This window comes from Caloenas nicobarica, chromosome 13, assembly GCF_036013445.1.
Source record: "Caloenas nicobarica isolate bCalNic1 chromosome 13, bCalNic1.hap1, whole genome shotgun sequence".
NCBI lineage: Eukaryota > Metazoa > Chordata > Aves > Columbiformes > Columbidae > Caloenas > Caloenas nicobarica.
In genome coordinates, this window is record NC_088257.1 from 3,850,205 (window position 1) to 3,865,016 (window position 14,812).

General features: G+C 64.0%; 2 protein-coding genes across 2 annotated transcripts; both read left to right on the forward strand.

Annotated features, from left to right (window-relative positions):
• Positions 1-126: 126 nt before the first annotated feature.
• Positions 127-8,451, forward strand: RGS14 (regulator of G protein signaling 14). The gene is given in 16 exon segments (XM_065644406.1): positions 127-200; positions 202-310; positions 1,842-1,863; positions 3,055-3,209; positions 3,317-3,409; positions 3,974-4,117; positions 4,284-4,433; positions 4,616-4,736; positions 4,825-4,949; positions 5,026-5,229; positions 5,336-5,412; positions 5,580-5,706; positions 6,020-6,101; positions 6,288-6,346; positions 6,564-6,678; positions 6,988-8,451. Coding segments are annotated over 16 exon segments (1,893 nt in total). The 3' UTR covers positions 7,224-8,451.
• A 1,835-nt stretch (positions 8,452-10,286) lies between these two features.
• SLC34A1 (solute carrier family 34 member 1) lies at positions 10,287-14,439 on the forward strand. The gene is made up of 12 exons (XM_065644407.1): positions 10,287-10,389; positions 10,545-10,727; positions 11,173-11,301; positions 11,377-11,520; positions 11,630-11,741; positions 11,818-12,013; positions 12,332-12,427; positions 12,544-12,643; positions 12,851-13,018; positions 13,395-13,511; positions 13,666-13,790; positions 13,885-14,439. Exons 1-12 carry the CDS (start codon positions 10,287-10,289, stop codon positions 14,437-14,439), a joined length of 2,028 nt encoding a protein of 675 aa, XP_065500479.1.
• The last annotated feature ends 373 nt before the right edge of the window (positions 14,440-14,812 follow it).

The following is a 14,812-nucleotide window of genomic DNA, read 5'->3' on the forward strand; positions in this document are numbered from 1 at the left end:
TGGGGCCGCGGCGCCTCCTGGCCCGGAGCTGGAGCCGGTGCCCACCGGGGCGGTGCCGGGGCCGGTGGCGGCGGCGGCGCGGGGCGGGAGGGCGGCTCCGCTCCCCCCGCTGCGGTCTCGGTTCCCATGGCGACACTTCCTGTGGCAGCCGAAAGCGGTAGTGCCGGGGAGCGCCGGGCCGGGCCGGGAGAGCCGCGCCGCCGGCCGGGGATGCTGCGGGGCCGCGGGCCGCGCCGGTAGCGCGCTGGGCCGGGCGGTGCCAGGCATGCAGGGCAAGGCCAAGCTGCTGCTGGTCCACAACGGCCGCATGGTGAGTCCCGGCCTGACCCGGGGCGCAGGTCCCCATCCCCCGGGGCGGCCCCGCCCGGCGGCACGGCGTGGGGCTGGGTACCGGGCGGGCGGGGGCTGGACGGGGCCAGGGAGTGGGCAGGCGGGGGGTGTGGAGCGGATAACGGGCAGGCAGAGAGCGTGGGGCTGGGTACCGGACTGGCAGGGGGGGTGGAACAGGTAACAGGCAGGCAGTGGGGTGTGGGGATGGGTACCGCGCAGGCAGAGGGATGTATGGGGCATGGGAACAGGCAGGCAGGGCGTGTGGGGCTGGGTACTGGGCAGGCAGGGGTGTATGGGGCTTGGGTATCCAAAGCAGGCAGAGATGTAGAGGGGTATTAGGGCAGGGAACAGTATATGAGGCTGATTAGCAGGCAGGCAGGGACATATGGGGCTGGGATAATGAGCAGGTAGGGGTCTAGGAGGGTGAGGCAGCAATATGTAGGGATGCATTGCACTGGAGTAATGGGTAAGCAGTGACTTATGGGGATGGGGTAACAAGAGTCAGCAATGCTGGTGTGTGGTGGCAGGCAGGGCAGAGCTATGTGGGTGTGGGCGGCAGGGATGGATGAGGAAGAGCAAGGAGCTGGCAAAACAGGGGTATGTGGTGCTGGGGTAATGGGCAGGCAGGGCTGGGGTGTGTGGGGCTGAGATAAGGGGCATGGCAGCCGCATGTGGGGTGGGTAGCAGGGACAGGCAGGGGTGGGATTGCGGGGTTCAGGTGTGTGGGGCTGGGATGGGGACAGGCAGGGGTGTGCAGGACAGGCTGGGGTGTGTGGGGCTGGCAGGGTGGGGGGCACTGGCCAGCCAGGTGAAGGGCACCGCTTCAGTGTGGCCCCAGGTGGGTGATGAGAGGCAGTGCCATGCTGGTGCTTAGCTGGGCTTTGACTGCAGAAGCTCTGCCCATCTCCCTTCTTGCTGTGTGTTCTGGGGTACCACATCCCCGCAGCAGGTATCTGGGGCAGCTCAGGGAATGGTACAGGGCACCCCATCCTGCTGTGCCCTGGGCTGGCAGCTCTGGCAGGACCTGGTCACTGGTTTTTGGGCATCTGCCCCAGGCTGCAAGGAAGGAGGGAGCAGGCAGTTCGCCTGCCTAGGGCTGTGGTTGTCCTTCCTTCCCTCCCCTCCTCCCCTCCTCTTCCTGTGCTGAGGAGGCTGCTTCTCTCCTCCCCGGACAGGGTGGCAGGGTTACATCTGATAGGAGCTGCCCTTTCCCAATTGCTTGCCTGGCCCCAGGGCAGCAGATGCATGGGAGGTGGGAGAAAAGCTACACACCTCTTGTGACCCCCCCATCTTGCTGCCCCACGGGTTGGAAGCCCCGCATCCTGCCCCTGCCATGGGGCAGCCGTCCTGGTTGCAGTTCACGCCAGAGTGGTGGTTGCTGGCAGCCCATGTCCCGTGCTCCTGGCTTTGGACTGGGCTTGCCCTGGCACTGATGCCTGCCCGGGTACTGCTCCACCGGGCTGGCAGATGCCGTGTGCCCCCTCTCACCTCTCTTCTCTCCACCCCCGCAGGGCCCAGCTGTGTCAGATGGAGGTAAGGCTGCTCTTTGCTCTGGGACGGGAGGCCGGCATCGTCCTCGGTGGGGGGGGCCCACAGCCAGGGGGAAAGGAGCCAGCAGAGAGCCAGGTCCTGTGTCAGCACAGGCTGTGCCGTGGGGGGGTGCAGGTCTGAGCCCTGTGCCAGGGACTCATCAGACCCCTCTGTCCCTCCTGCATGGCCCCATTGTGCCCGTCCCTCCCTTCTGGCTGCTCAGTTGGGACCCTTGGGGGCCAAGGGGCTTCCCGGAGCAAGCAGAACCTGGATACCAGCCAGTCCCATGCTCCCTGAGAGTTGTCTGTCTCTTTGTCTCATCTGTCTCATTGTATACTGGATATCTCAGACGTGCCATTTGACCATCTCAGCCCCACTGCAGGATCCTTCCAGCGCAGGGTGCCAGGGGCTGCTGTGCCCACCCGCACATGCAGGGCGTGTGCAGTTACCCTGTGTTTTGGACAGGAGGAGAAGGGCAAGGAGCCTGGCAAAGCAGCAGCCTGCTGCCTGTTCTGCTCCCGCAGGCTGGGAGAGCCCTGCTTCCATGCCCTTATATTCTCTTGCAAATGACCCTCCGCTCCCAGTGCTCACCAGCCAAACCATTTCTAAAGCTGGGGTTGCCGCTGGGAACTTCCATCTTTTTTATGGAGGAACTCCATTTGAATGTACAATCACCTTGGGTTTCCCGGAGAGAGAGTTTCCTCAGGGCTGGGAGCTGGGGATGACACTTGCTGTGCCTTCCTCTCACTGCGTTTGTTCCTCACCATGCCCAGAGGAGTGTAGAAGGTGTGTTCAGGCACCTCCACCCGTCTGAGTTTCCCTTCATGCCGTGTTCCCTCTGTGTCCCCTTCCACCCTGTCTCCCTCCCTGGCTGGGTGCCTTGCCCACACATCGGTTTTGTTCCCCTGGGAGATGAGTGGCAGGTGGAGTCACGGTGACACCCCAGGGAGGGGAGGACGGCCAGTGCTGGCAGGGAGGGCTGCATGCTGGCAGGTGCCAGCTGTGGCATCACGATGCTTGATCCATCAAGGTTGCCACTGCGATACCAGCTCCTCATCTTCCCTTCCTGAGGTCTTGCTGGCTCACATCAGGATCAGACGGATGAACTCCCTGCAGACACAGGGGGCTGCTGGCAGCAGGGCGTGATGCTGGGGGACAGCCAGGCAGGCAGAACTGACCCTTTTTCTCTCTCAGAGTTAAATGCCTCCAGGGCCCGTGGCAGCAATCACAGCGTGAACAGCCTGCCAGGAGCACCGGCCACCTGTGGCTCCACACAGGGTTCCGTGGTCAGCTGGGCCGAATCCTTTGAGACGCTGCTGCAGGACCGCGTGGCTGTCACCTACTTCACTGTGAGTGCTGCAGCCCAGACCTTGGTCCCTACTCCCGTCCACCGTTGGCAACCGGCCGTCCCTCTGCCATGGTGCCAGCCAGGCCAGCAGCTCTCTCTGCCCTGCAGGAGTTCCTCAAGAAAGAGTTCAGCGCTGAAAACGTCTACTTCTGGCAGGCATGCGAGCGCTTCCAGCAGATCCCAGCCAGCGACACGCAGCAGGTACCAGCCTCTGTACAGCCACAGTGTGGCTGAGCCTGGGAGGGACGTGGGTGGAGGTGGCCATTGTGCCTGCGTGTCCCAGGGTCCCAGCAAACCCCCATAACGGGATGTCGAGCAGGCTGGGAGCTCTTGCGGGAGGGACAAGGAGACGGATGCGATGTGCATCTGAAAAGCTGCAGCCGGGACTGCCTGCCCTCTGGAGTGCGTTGTGCTTCTCCAGCCCAGGGTGGCCAGAGGGTGGAGAGTGCTGCTGGGAGGAAAAAAGAGACCAAGAGCAGAGAGCTAGACTGAGGATCATAGGGACAGAGCCACACGGCTGGAGGGGACAGTTCCTACCTTGGGCTGTACCTCTGCGGAGAGACTGCCATGTTGTACCCAGAGCTTGGTGCTGGGTGGAGGCGGCTGGCTCCGATGCCTGTCCTGAAGCCCGGGTACTGAGCTGGTCCCAGGGGAAAATTGGTCCTTCAGGACTCAGGTGTCTCTGTAGGGTGAGCCAGGGGCTCCCCACAAGGTAGCAGTGAGGAGAGGGCTCCTGGTCTCGGCCTGACCCCCTCACTCCCGCAGCTGGCTCAGGAGGCACGGCGAATCTACGACGAATTCCTCTCCAGCCACTCAGTCAGTCCTGTGAACATCGACAAGCAGGCCTGGATTGGGGAGGACATGCTGGCCACCCCCTCCCCAGACATGTTTCGTGTCCAGCAGCTCCAGGTATGAGCAGCACCCATGTTCCACCCTGCCTGCAGGATGGGGGCTGCAGGACCACCCTGCACATCACCAGCATCGCTGCTGGCACCTGGGGCCATACCACGGGGCAGCGGCCAGACCGAGCTGGAGGCGGGCAGGGGTCTTAAGGGCACGCATCTTCCCTTTGCAGATCTTTAACCTGATGAAGTTTGACAGCTACACGCGCTTCGTGAAATCCCCGCTCTACCAGGCCTGCCTGCGGGCAGAGAGCCAGGGGCAGCCCCTACCCGACCTGCGGCCCCACTCCCGCAGCAGCAGCCCCCCGCCTGACCTCAGCAAGGTGAGCAGGGTGGCAAGGGGGGCACGGGGACCTGTCCCTTGGCCTGAGAAAAAGGTGCTGGGTCCCTTTGCCGCTGCTTGGAGCAAACCCAGTGTCAGGCTGAGGATGGACGAGTGGTCAGGGGACCAGTGAAAGGGCAGCCTTGGATGTCCCCACGCTGAGATGCTTCTTTGTTCGCCCAGAAGTCGAAGCTGAAGCTGGGCAAGTCCCTGCCACTGGGTGTGGAGACAGCGGGCAGCAGTGCCAACCGCAGCCCCCGCCGGTCCTTCAGGAAGGGCGAGCGGCGGGAGCCCTCCTGGGCAGGTACGTGCTGTGCCAAGTGGGCCAGAGGAGCCGTGCCACCCCTGAAAGGTGCCCGCGGTGCCCACCACTGTCTCTCTGTCTGTCCTAGAGGGGGGAGAAGGCAGTGGGAGTGCCATGCTGTGGCGGGAGTCCCAGGGCTCGCTCAACTCCTCAGCCAGCCTGGACCTGGGCTTCCTGTCCTCGGCCAGCACGGCCGCCAGCCCCTGGACGGAGGTGAGTTGTCACTGTGCTGGCCCCATGGCATCACGCTGCCACTGGCCGGGCTCATCCTGCCTCACCCCTCCCACAGGGCCATCGGAAAAGCCTGGGGGGCAGCGAGGCAGAGCTGCCAGCCAAGCCCATGAAGTACTGCTGCGTGTACCTGCCTGACGGCACGGCTTCACTGGCTTCCGTCCGGCCCGGCCACTCCATCCGCGACATGCTGGCAGGGATATGCGAGAAACGTGGCTTCAGCCTCCCCGACATCAAGGTCTACCTGGTGGGGAATGAGCAGGTAGGGCAGGCAGGAGGAATGGGGAGCTTCTGCCAGCCAGATCAGCCTTGTGCGGGGACAATGTGCCACTCTGGCATGCTCTTTCCTGATGGATTGGCTTTTGCAGAAAGCGCTGGTGCTGGACCAGGAGTGCTCCGTGTTGGCAGACCAGGAGGTGAAGCTGGAGAACAGGATAAGCTTTGAGTGAGTGGGACCTTCGGGGCTGACACTGGTACCCACATGTGTCTGGTCCACATCACACGCAGCACCCTGACCTCCTTGCGGTGCCCCACACTGAACCCCCCAAACACCCCGGCTCTGTCCTGCCTGTCCATATTTCCCCTCAGACAGCCTCATCTCCTCATACACAGGCTGGAAATCTCCTCCCTCAATAAGACCATCCGCATCACGGCGAAGCCAACCAAGCGCATCCGGGAAGCGCTGCAGCCCGTGCTGGGGAAGTACGGTGTGCACATGGAGCTGGCGCTGCTGCGGCGGGTGAGCCTGCGCCTCGGTGGGACAGTCCCAGCCCCCGCAGCCGGGATGCTGGGGCGGCTTGGACCAGAGGCCGCTGGCAGTGGTGGGGAGCAGTGGGTCTATGCCAGGGGCAGCCTGTGAGCTCATGGAGAGTCACTGGTGCTTGAGATGGGCTGTGGTAGCGTGCTGTGGGCCAGGAGGCACTGGTGGGTGTGCTGTGCGTGGTGCAGCCTGTGACCCAACAGGGTCTGGCCAGGGAGCTCACACGTCCTCAGCCTGGCCACCTTTGCCATGCTGCAGCAAGCATGACAGCAGCTGGCTCTTCCTGTTGCAGCAAGGTGAGGCGGCTGCCCTGGACCTGGAGAAGCTGGTCAGCACGGTAGCTGCTCAGAAACTCATCCTGGAAACACCAGCAGGTAGAGTGTCCTGCCCTCCAAGCTGTGTCCCCACTCAGGCTGTGTCACCCTGCCCAGAGTGCTCAAAAGGCTTGGCTGCTTTCGGCTGGCCATGGCTCCTGCTCCCTGGGATGGGCTCCATCCTTTCACTGGTGGGGACAGAACTGGTGTGCTGGCATGGGGTGCTGAGCATCACTTACCTTGCAGACATGCGAGTGACAGAGAGTGCTGAGGCCGCAGCCGCCCCCTCACTGCTCCAGAACGAGGTGAGCTCAAGATCCCACCCCCCCTGGTTGGAGATGCCCCCATGGCTGCTGCCATGGCCTGTGGGGAAGGTGTGCTCTGCCGTGACTCCGGCATGTGCCGTGGGGCTGCACGGCAGGTGCCAAGGCAGGGGCCAGGCTGCGGGAGGGCGATGGGGACATGGGCTGGGGGAGTGCTGTCTCCTCGCCCCGTTGCTGAGGCCTGGGCTGCTCATCGCAGGAGGGCAGCCCAACAGGAGCAGAGCCGGACACGCTGTGGGAGATGCCCTCCTCCTTCTCCCGGCCCCGGTCTTCAGCTGCCATGAACCTGAACCGCCGCACATATGACCTGGAAGGTGAGACCTGGCCTGTCTGAAACCTGAAGGGCTGGGGTAAAACACAGGGTGAGGGATGCGGGAGCCCCAGTCTACTGGGGATGGGTGCGGGGTCCCATGAAGCTGCGGATGGGATATGAGTGATTTGGGGGTCCCTAGTTTGCTGGAGGGGGGGTGCAGGGTCCCATGGGTGCTGGCATGGAGCAGGGAGAAGTTGCAGGTTCTGTGACTGCGACATGTTCAGGATCACATCAGGTGGAGAGGGCAGCCGAGGTGTTAGGACTAGAGCCTGAGTGCCAGGCTCAGCTGCGTGACCTGCATTTCCCCCAGGCCTGGTGGAGCTGCTGAACCGTGCCCAGAGCTGCCGGGCCAATGACCAGCGTGGGCTGCTCTCCAAGGAGGACCTGGTCCTGCCTGACTTCCTCCAGCTCCCCGGGCAGGACAACAGTGCCTGCGACGGGTCGGATCAGCCCCGTGACCCTCACCTAGGCTCCGAGGGAAGCGGCCATCCTCAGCCCTCAGACCCTGCGCCAGCTCAGCCTCCGGTTGACCACGAGCTCCGATGAGTCCTGCTGCACATCTGCACCCGGCATGTGGTACCCCCGGGCCACACCGGGGTTCAACATGGGGCCCGACTGGCCCCTGCCGTGCACTGTCGACACTGCCTGGACCGCAGATGCGTCCACGTCCTGTCCCACACTGTTGTGTCGTGTCGCTGTGAGTGGTTGAGCAGCTGCCATGCCCCTCAGTGGGGTCACATCCTGGTGCATGTCAAGGGAGTTCTGTACATAGTTTGAACCCCCATTGCGAAGCACTTTGCAACGTCCCACGCATGCCTGGCACTGTCCTGCCCAGTGCCTCTGTCTGCTGGCACGGCCCTGCAGACTGTTCAGGTGGGGAAAGCACCCTTCCAACCAAAGGGTTTGCAAAAGAGAGAGGACATGGGTGGGTGTGGTGGCAAGGCAGGCCCCAGCCCTGAACCCTGGTGCTGTGGGCAGGCAGGGTCAGGAGGACACATGTCCAGAGCTGAAGGACGGATCCGGTCCCTGACCCCACAGGAACAGAGGTTCCCCCGTTGTTGATAAGCGGGTCTACCCGTCCCAGGAAGGGTAAGCATGGCCCTGCCAGCATACGTCCTGGGCAAGTCGTTACCATCTGCATTGCATGAGTGTGGCTGGGCCTGATCCTGCCAGGCTCAGTGCAACTGTGGAGCAGGGCACGGAGCCATATGTGGTTCCTGCCCCAAGCACACAGAGGCAGAGCCAGCAGGTCGTGCCAAAGAAGCCTTCCTCCTCCCCGCAGGGAGGTCCTGTGTGGGTGACTGCTGAAGTGACCCACAGGAGCAGATCCTCGTAGGTCTCTGCTGCAGCCTGGCTGGGGCCGTGGGTGCTCAGCCCCTGGGGACAGCCCTCCCTGGTGCCAGAGGAATGCAGCACCGCTGGGTGCTGAGCATTTCAGCCTGGTGTGCAGGTACCCAGGGTGTGCCCAGCCTGGCATCCCTGCTGGCAGCTGTGCTGGGCAGTAACCTTGTTCCCGGCAGGTCCCCATTCCCGGGCAGCCCCATGTCCCCAGAGGTCTCAGACCCCGTCCATGATGGAGACAGCCCCCCAACAGCAGCCAGGAGATCCCTCCAACATCCATGTGTGCTGGGACCCTTCCCTGGGCCACCGCTCTGTCACCACTGCCTGGCCAGAGGTAGAGGGGTGGCCCAGGACAGCTGGCTGTGGCCCCATGGCCCAGGTCAGAGCCCTGCTGTGTCTCCATGGTGCTGCTCAGTCCTGTCTGTGGTGTGAAATTGGGGGAAATAAAGAGCATTGCCTGGATGTGCGTCCCTCTCCTTCCTCTGCCACTGAGGCCAGATAGTGCTTTTCCTGGCAGTAATGCCCCCCCAGTCCTCCCTATACCCCACAGAGTTCCTGTGGGGCCAGGGCAGAGCTGGAGCCAACCCTGGCCCTGGTGCCGCCCTGCCTGGCAGCAAAGGGCAGTGCCAGGAACTTGTTTTCCCAGCACTGCTGATGATGTAGGGGAAGCTGCAGGGCCAGCATGGCCAAGGACTTCAGCCCCAACACTGTCAATGAGTGACAGCTGGAGCTGCCAGGGCCTCACCAGGTTAATGATTGTGGGGGCAGCTGGGCAAGAGCCCCAGGGACGGGGCAAGCATGGACACCAGCCTCCTGCCCACTGCAGCCGGGCACAGGGCTCTGCGGGTGCCACTGGCCACCCTCCCTGGCCAGAAGTGTCCCCAGGCCCTGCAGAGGCAGGACATGTCCCCTGCTGTGGCACCTCCTGGGCATTCAGGTCCAGCGATTTGTGACTCTGCAGAGGCTCGGTGATGCTCCAGCAGTGGCAGGGATGTCCCCAGGCTGTCCCTGAGCACCCTGGGGTACCTGAGGGATCTCCCATTCTCCAGCCATACAATTGCAGCTGGTGTGTCCATGGTGATGGGTCCTGAGAGTGTCTGATCCCAGAAGAACAGGGATGTGGCAGCGGCGTGGCCCCTCCGTGCCCACTCCCCAAGGCGCTTCGGCTGGAGGGGCCTTTGGCCCCTGGCTCTCCCCAGGGCAGATGTGGGGGCGAGCTGGCCGGGTGCCTCGCGGGTGGATGGAAACTTGGCCGAAGGTGCATAAACAGCGGGTAATGATAAATGGCATTGAGGAGGTGGCAATGGCAACACTGGTGTCGCTCCACTCCTGCCTGCCCTGGCAGAGCACGTGCTGGGAAGACACAGGCTCTGCCCCGCGCAGCCCTCGCAGCGCTGCCGGCTGCTCCGTGCTGAGACGTTGGCACGGGCTGAGCCGGGCTGTGTGCCACCATCACCACCAGCGACGGGACATGGGGACCGCACCGGTGCTGACGTAACCCACCGTCAATGCCCTGGCAGTGTGGACAGTCTGTACCTTGGGCAGAGCCGGGCCCCTTGCGGCTGACACTTGGGTGTCTCTGAGGATGGTGGATGTGTGTGTGGCCTCACCTCCAGTCTGGGACACCCCAACAGCACCAGCACTGAGGTCTTCTCCTCCTCTTCATCTCATGCGGGGAGTGAAGCACCCAGCACCAAGTGACAGGGAGCTGAGGTTGCTCCAGCACTGCCCCAGCTTTGCTCCCCATCGAGCACCCACATCGACTGCTGCTTGCCCAGGGCGATGAGGAGCCTCGGGCAGCCGAGGCGGGGTGTGCGGCAGCGCGGTACCCTGGGGACGTGTGCCCCATCCTGCCCCGGGGCTGCGACTGATGCGAGATGCAGCACGGTTACCCATTAACTGCAGGAATTTCTGGGGAGGAGGTGAGCAGCAAGCAGTGAGGGGCAACGCGGGGCTTCTTAGACTTTGCTCTTGACGTGCGTATAAAGGGCCACGGTGCCCTGCAGGCCACTTCACTGGAGGAACGCGTGGATGTGGCATGTGGATGTGGCACTGCCCTGAGTGCCCGGCCAGCCCCAGGTGAGCAGGACCCTGGGCAGGAGGGGTCCCTTCCCCATGTCCCCTGCCTGCCCTTGCGGGAGCTCACTAGGATGGTGTGGTAGTGGCTGGTGGCCCAGGGGATCAGTGGGTGATGGGATGGTTCTCCTCGGTGGTGCCAGCACCGCTGTGGTGACACACGGCTACCTCTGCTCAGCCTCAGCAGGAGCGATGCTGCCCTACCGGAGGGAGAGCCCGGCCCTGCCTCGCTGCCTGGTGCAGGGTGGAAGGGTGGTGCACGGGCCCCAGTTCGCCTTCTGCCCCAGCCCCCAAGGTACGTGCCCCCAGCCCTCCTCCTCCTCCTCTTCCTCACCGCATTGGGCTCAGCTCTGCTGCTGGTCAGACCCTGGCCCAGGCAGTATGCAGCTCTGCTCCGCAGGGTGGTCCCCACAAGGATGGGGCCGTAACGCGGGTGCTCCCTCTCCCCAGCTCTGCACCGGCTGCCGGGTGCCCATGCCTGTCCCTTCACCGTCGGGGCAGTGCCTTGCCCTGACCACGGCTTCCCCTGCCCCGGCTCGCCCGGGCGCCTGGGCGAGAGCAGGGAGCGGTACGAGCTGGATGTGCTGCCCTGGCAGGGGCCCCGGCTGGGCTTGGAGGAGTTGCAGAAACCAGGTGAGACCCCCTGGGTGGCGGGCACAAAGCACACAGGTTGGGGAGCACCCCAGAGACCTGCCAGAGGTGCCCAGAGGGGCCTTGGGGTGCCAGGAGAGCCCCAGCTTTGCCCCTGGGACTGGCAGCAACTCCTCCTTGCTGCCCTGCAGTGCCAGTCCTTGTGCTGGCGCCTCAGCTGGACAGCCAGCGTGGCAGGGTGTCTGCTGGTGCGGGAGACGCTCAGCTCCCCAGGGTGCTGCAGGGAGAGTGAGGGGCAATATGGGCGGCTGGCACAAAGTGCTCAAGGGCGGGAGGAGATGGAGGGGACCCAGGGAGTGGTGGCACAGCTGGGGACACAAGCCTTGTCCCACTGAGGGGCACGAGAGGATGGTGTAGGGCTGCGGGAGCCCGGGGAGCTGGGGCCATGCCGTGGCTGGTGTTTAACACTCTCTCTTGTCTTGCGCAGAGCTGGGGTTCTGGGCCAGGGTCCAGTCCATCTGTGTCTCCCTTCTCAAGGTGCCCCTGATGTTCGGGTTCCTGTACCTCTTCGTGTGCTCCCTGGATGTGCTCAGCTCTGCCTTCCAGCTGGCTGGAGGTAGGGTGGTGGGGGCACCTGGGCAGCTGGTGTCACCCACCGTACCGGCAACCTGCCGCTCACACTCTCTTGCAGGCAAGGTGGCCGGGGACATCTTCAAGGACAACGCCATCCTCTCCAACCCCGTGGCCGGGCTGGTGGTGGGCATCCTGGTGACTGTGCTGGTGCAGAGCTCCTCCACCTCCACCTCCATCATCGTTAGCATGGTCTCCTCAGGATGTGAGTGTGTCCATGGGGCTCCCCAGGACCTGAGCCTGGGGAAGGGGGTGGCTGGATGGCATCACCCCAGGCTGGACCATGCCGGGCTAGTGGGTCTCTTTGTCCCCAGTGCTGGAGGTACGCTCTGCCATCCCCATCATCATGGGCTCCAACATCGGCACCTCTGTCACCAACACCATCGTAGCCCTCATGCAGGCTGGCGACCGCAGTGAGTTCAAACGGTGAGAGTCAGAGGGGACAGAGGGGTTGGGGGCTGCTCCCTAGGGACCATCCCATGCCAACAGGCCCTCCACACAGGGCCTTCGCTGGCGCCACGGTGCACGACTGCTTCAACTGGCTGTCAGTGCTGGTCCTGCTGCCACTGGAGGTGGTGAGCGGGTACCTGCACCACGTCACCCACCTGGTCGTGGCCACCTTCAACATCCGCAGCGGGAAGGATGCCCCTGACCTGCTGAAGATCATCACAGAGCCCTTCACCAAGCTCATCATCCAGGTCTCCTCAGCCGTGGTGTCTCCAGGCTGGTGATGGCCGCACATGCTGGTGGTGATGTCCACAGTGCTGGTGTCACTTTGATGGTGGTCATGCCTAAGTTTCTCTAGGCTGGCAGTGGTGTCCCCAGGCTGGTGGTGGTTCCCCAGCATTGCTGTCCTTGTGCTGGTGGTGACGTTCCCAGCGCTGGTGTCCCTCTGATGGTGGTCATGTTCAAGTGTCCCCAGGCTGGCAGCATTGTCCCCATCCCAGCAAAGATGACCCCAAGCTGGGGGTGCAGTCAGCCCCCAAGGGCCCTCTCCAACATGTGTGTTGTTGCAGCTGGACAAGTCGGTGATCACGGGCATCGCAACAGGAGACGAGAGCCTGCGCAACCGGAGCCTCATCCGTGTCTGGTGTGGTCCCACAGCCCCACAGGTGAGGGGCCCATGATCCTGCTGGGGCCACCAAACAATCGCATGGAGCGTGGGTGGTGGGCAGGGGGCTGGCCGAGGATGCTGTGGAGCCAGCTGCAGCCCACCCTCTCCTTGCAGATTGCTGCCACAGGGCTTGGGCCGCCCCCAAACTGCACAGCCCTTGGCCACTGCAGCACTAAGGGCATCGGGAGCCTCCACAATGTCAGCAGGCAGAAGTGTGAGTGGGTGTGGGGGGCTGGAGAGCTGCAGGTAGGGCTGGGGGGCTCAATGTGGGATGCAGGGGTGCTGGACATGGGGCTGGAGTCATGACGTGGGGCAGGGCTGGGAGATGTTGGGGCTGGGGCCCACATGTGGGGCTAGGGGGCTGGTTTGTGAGCGGGGCCGGGCCAGCCCCAGCCCCTCGCCCAGCCATGCTGTGGGGCAGGTGAGCACCTCTTCACCGACACGCCGCTGCCCGACCTGGCCGTGGGGCTGGTGCTGCTGGCCGGGTCCCTCATCGTGCTCTGCACCTGCCTCATCCTCCTGGTCAAGCTCCTCAACTCCCTGCTCAAGGGACAGGTGGCCAAAGCCATCCAGAAAGTCATCAACACTGGTGAGTGGGACAGGGACTGCCGTGGGGTGAGTGCGATGGGACCTGCCTGCCCCACGGCCACCCATCCCCATCCCTACTTGCCAGCCTCAGACCAATTCCTGGCTGCCTCTAACCCCCATTCCTGCTTCACCCCGTGTCCCCTGCCTGCTGCTGAGCCCTGGCTTCTGGCTTTCATGGCCTCCTGGTGTCCATGCCCTCCTTCCCTGACCATCCTAGGCACCAGGCTGGCCCCATACCCACAGCCTGACTCTATACCCAGAGCCTGGTCCCACAGCCCCCCTCCCCAGCAGCATGTAGGAGCTCTGGGCTGCTCCCAGCTGATGTGTCTATGCCCATGTCCATGTTTGTGCCCATGCTCATGGCCGTGCCGTGGCAGACCTCCCACACCCGCTCAGCTGGCTCACTGGGTACTTCGCCATGGTGGTGGGCGCTGGGATGACCTTTGTGGTGCAGAGCAGCTCTGTCTTCACCTCTGCCATCACACCTCTGATTGGTGAGTCCCAGCCAAACCTGGTCCCCTGCCACGTGCTGGTCCCCCCCACAATATCCTGGGCGTGCTGGGGCACTTGGAGATGTGTCTCCCTGGGTGAGTATGGGGATGGCACTGGCGAGGAGCAATGGGACGAGATGGGATCCCTCTCCCACAGGCCTGGGGGTGATCAGCATCGAGCGCGCCTACCCACTGACCCTGGGCTCCAACATTGGCACCACCACCACTGCCATCCTGGCTGCCTTGGCCAGCCCAGGGGACAAGCTGGCCAGCTCCTTCCAGGTACAGCCAGGGGCCATGGCTGGAATGGTGGGGGGCGCTGGGCAAGGAGGAGGCTGCCAACGTACCAAACCTGACGGGGATGCTGTCCCTGCAGATTGCCCTCTGCCACTTCTTCTTCAACATCTCCGGTATCCTGCTGTGGTACCCACTGCCCTTCACCCGCCTGCCCATCCGCATGGCCAAGGCGCTGGGCGAGCGCACGGCCAAGTACCGCTGGTTCGCTGTGCTGTACCTCATCGTCTGCTTCCTCCTGCTGCCCTCCCTCATCTTTGGCATCTCCATGGCGGGCTGGCAGGTGCTGGTAGGGGTGGGCACACCATTCCTCGGCCTCCTCTTCTTCGTGGGGCTGGTGAACGCACTGCAGGCACGCAGCCCCGGCCGCCTGCCCAAATGGCTGCAGACCTGGGACTTCCTCCCCGCCTGGATGCACTCGCTGCAGCCCCTCGACCGGCTCATCACCCAGGCCACTCTGTGCTGCACGGACCGCTGCCGCGGCCCCGAGGGCTGGGAGGAACGTGAGGGCCCTCCTTGCGACAAGGCCAGGCTGGGGCTGAACAACCCCGCACTCTGCTGCCCCGAGGAGGTGCCCGGCCCTGCCATCCGGGTGGGCTCCCCTCACCCACCCCTGCACAGTGCCACCCGGCTCTAGCCACCACCACCTGGGACACCGCTCCCGTGGCTGCCCAGTTTCCACCATCCCTGCTCAGCTGGTGTCTAATAAATGCCAAACGCCTGCGCCCTGGGTGTGTGCCTCTTGGGTTCCTGCCTCTGCAAACCTTACTGGAGCCACGCGTGCCAGACGCCCACCATCCGCCCCTCATTGTCCATACACCACCCCTGCACAGCCCGTTTGGGTACCTGCCACTGAGGATGCACCAAATGCACTGCCCGTGCTGTGGGGGTACACGCTACCGATGCTGCAGCCAAACCCCGCACCTGCGGTTTGCAGCCAGCTTGTACCAACGTGCCACGGGCAGCATCTTACACCCACCTCATCCCCAGATGGCTGAGTGGGCAGGACG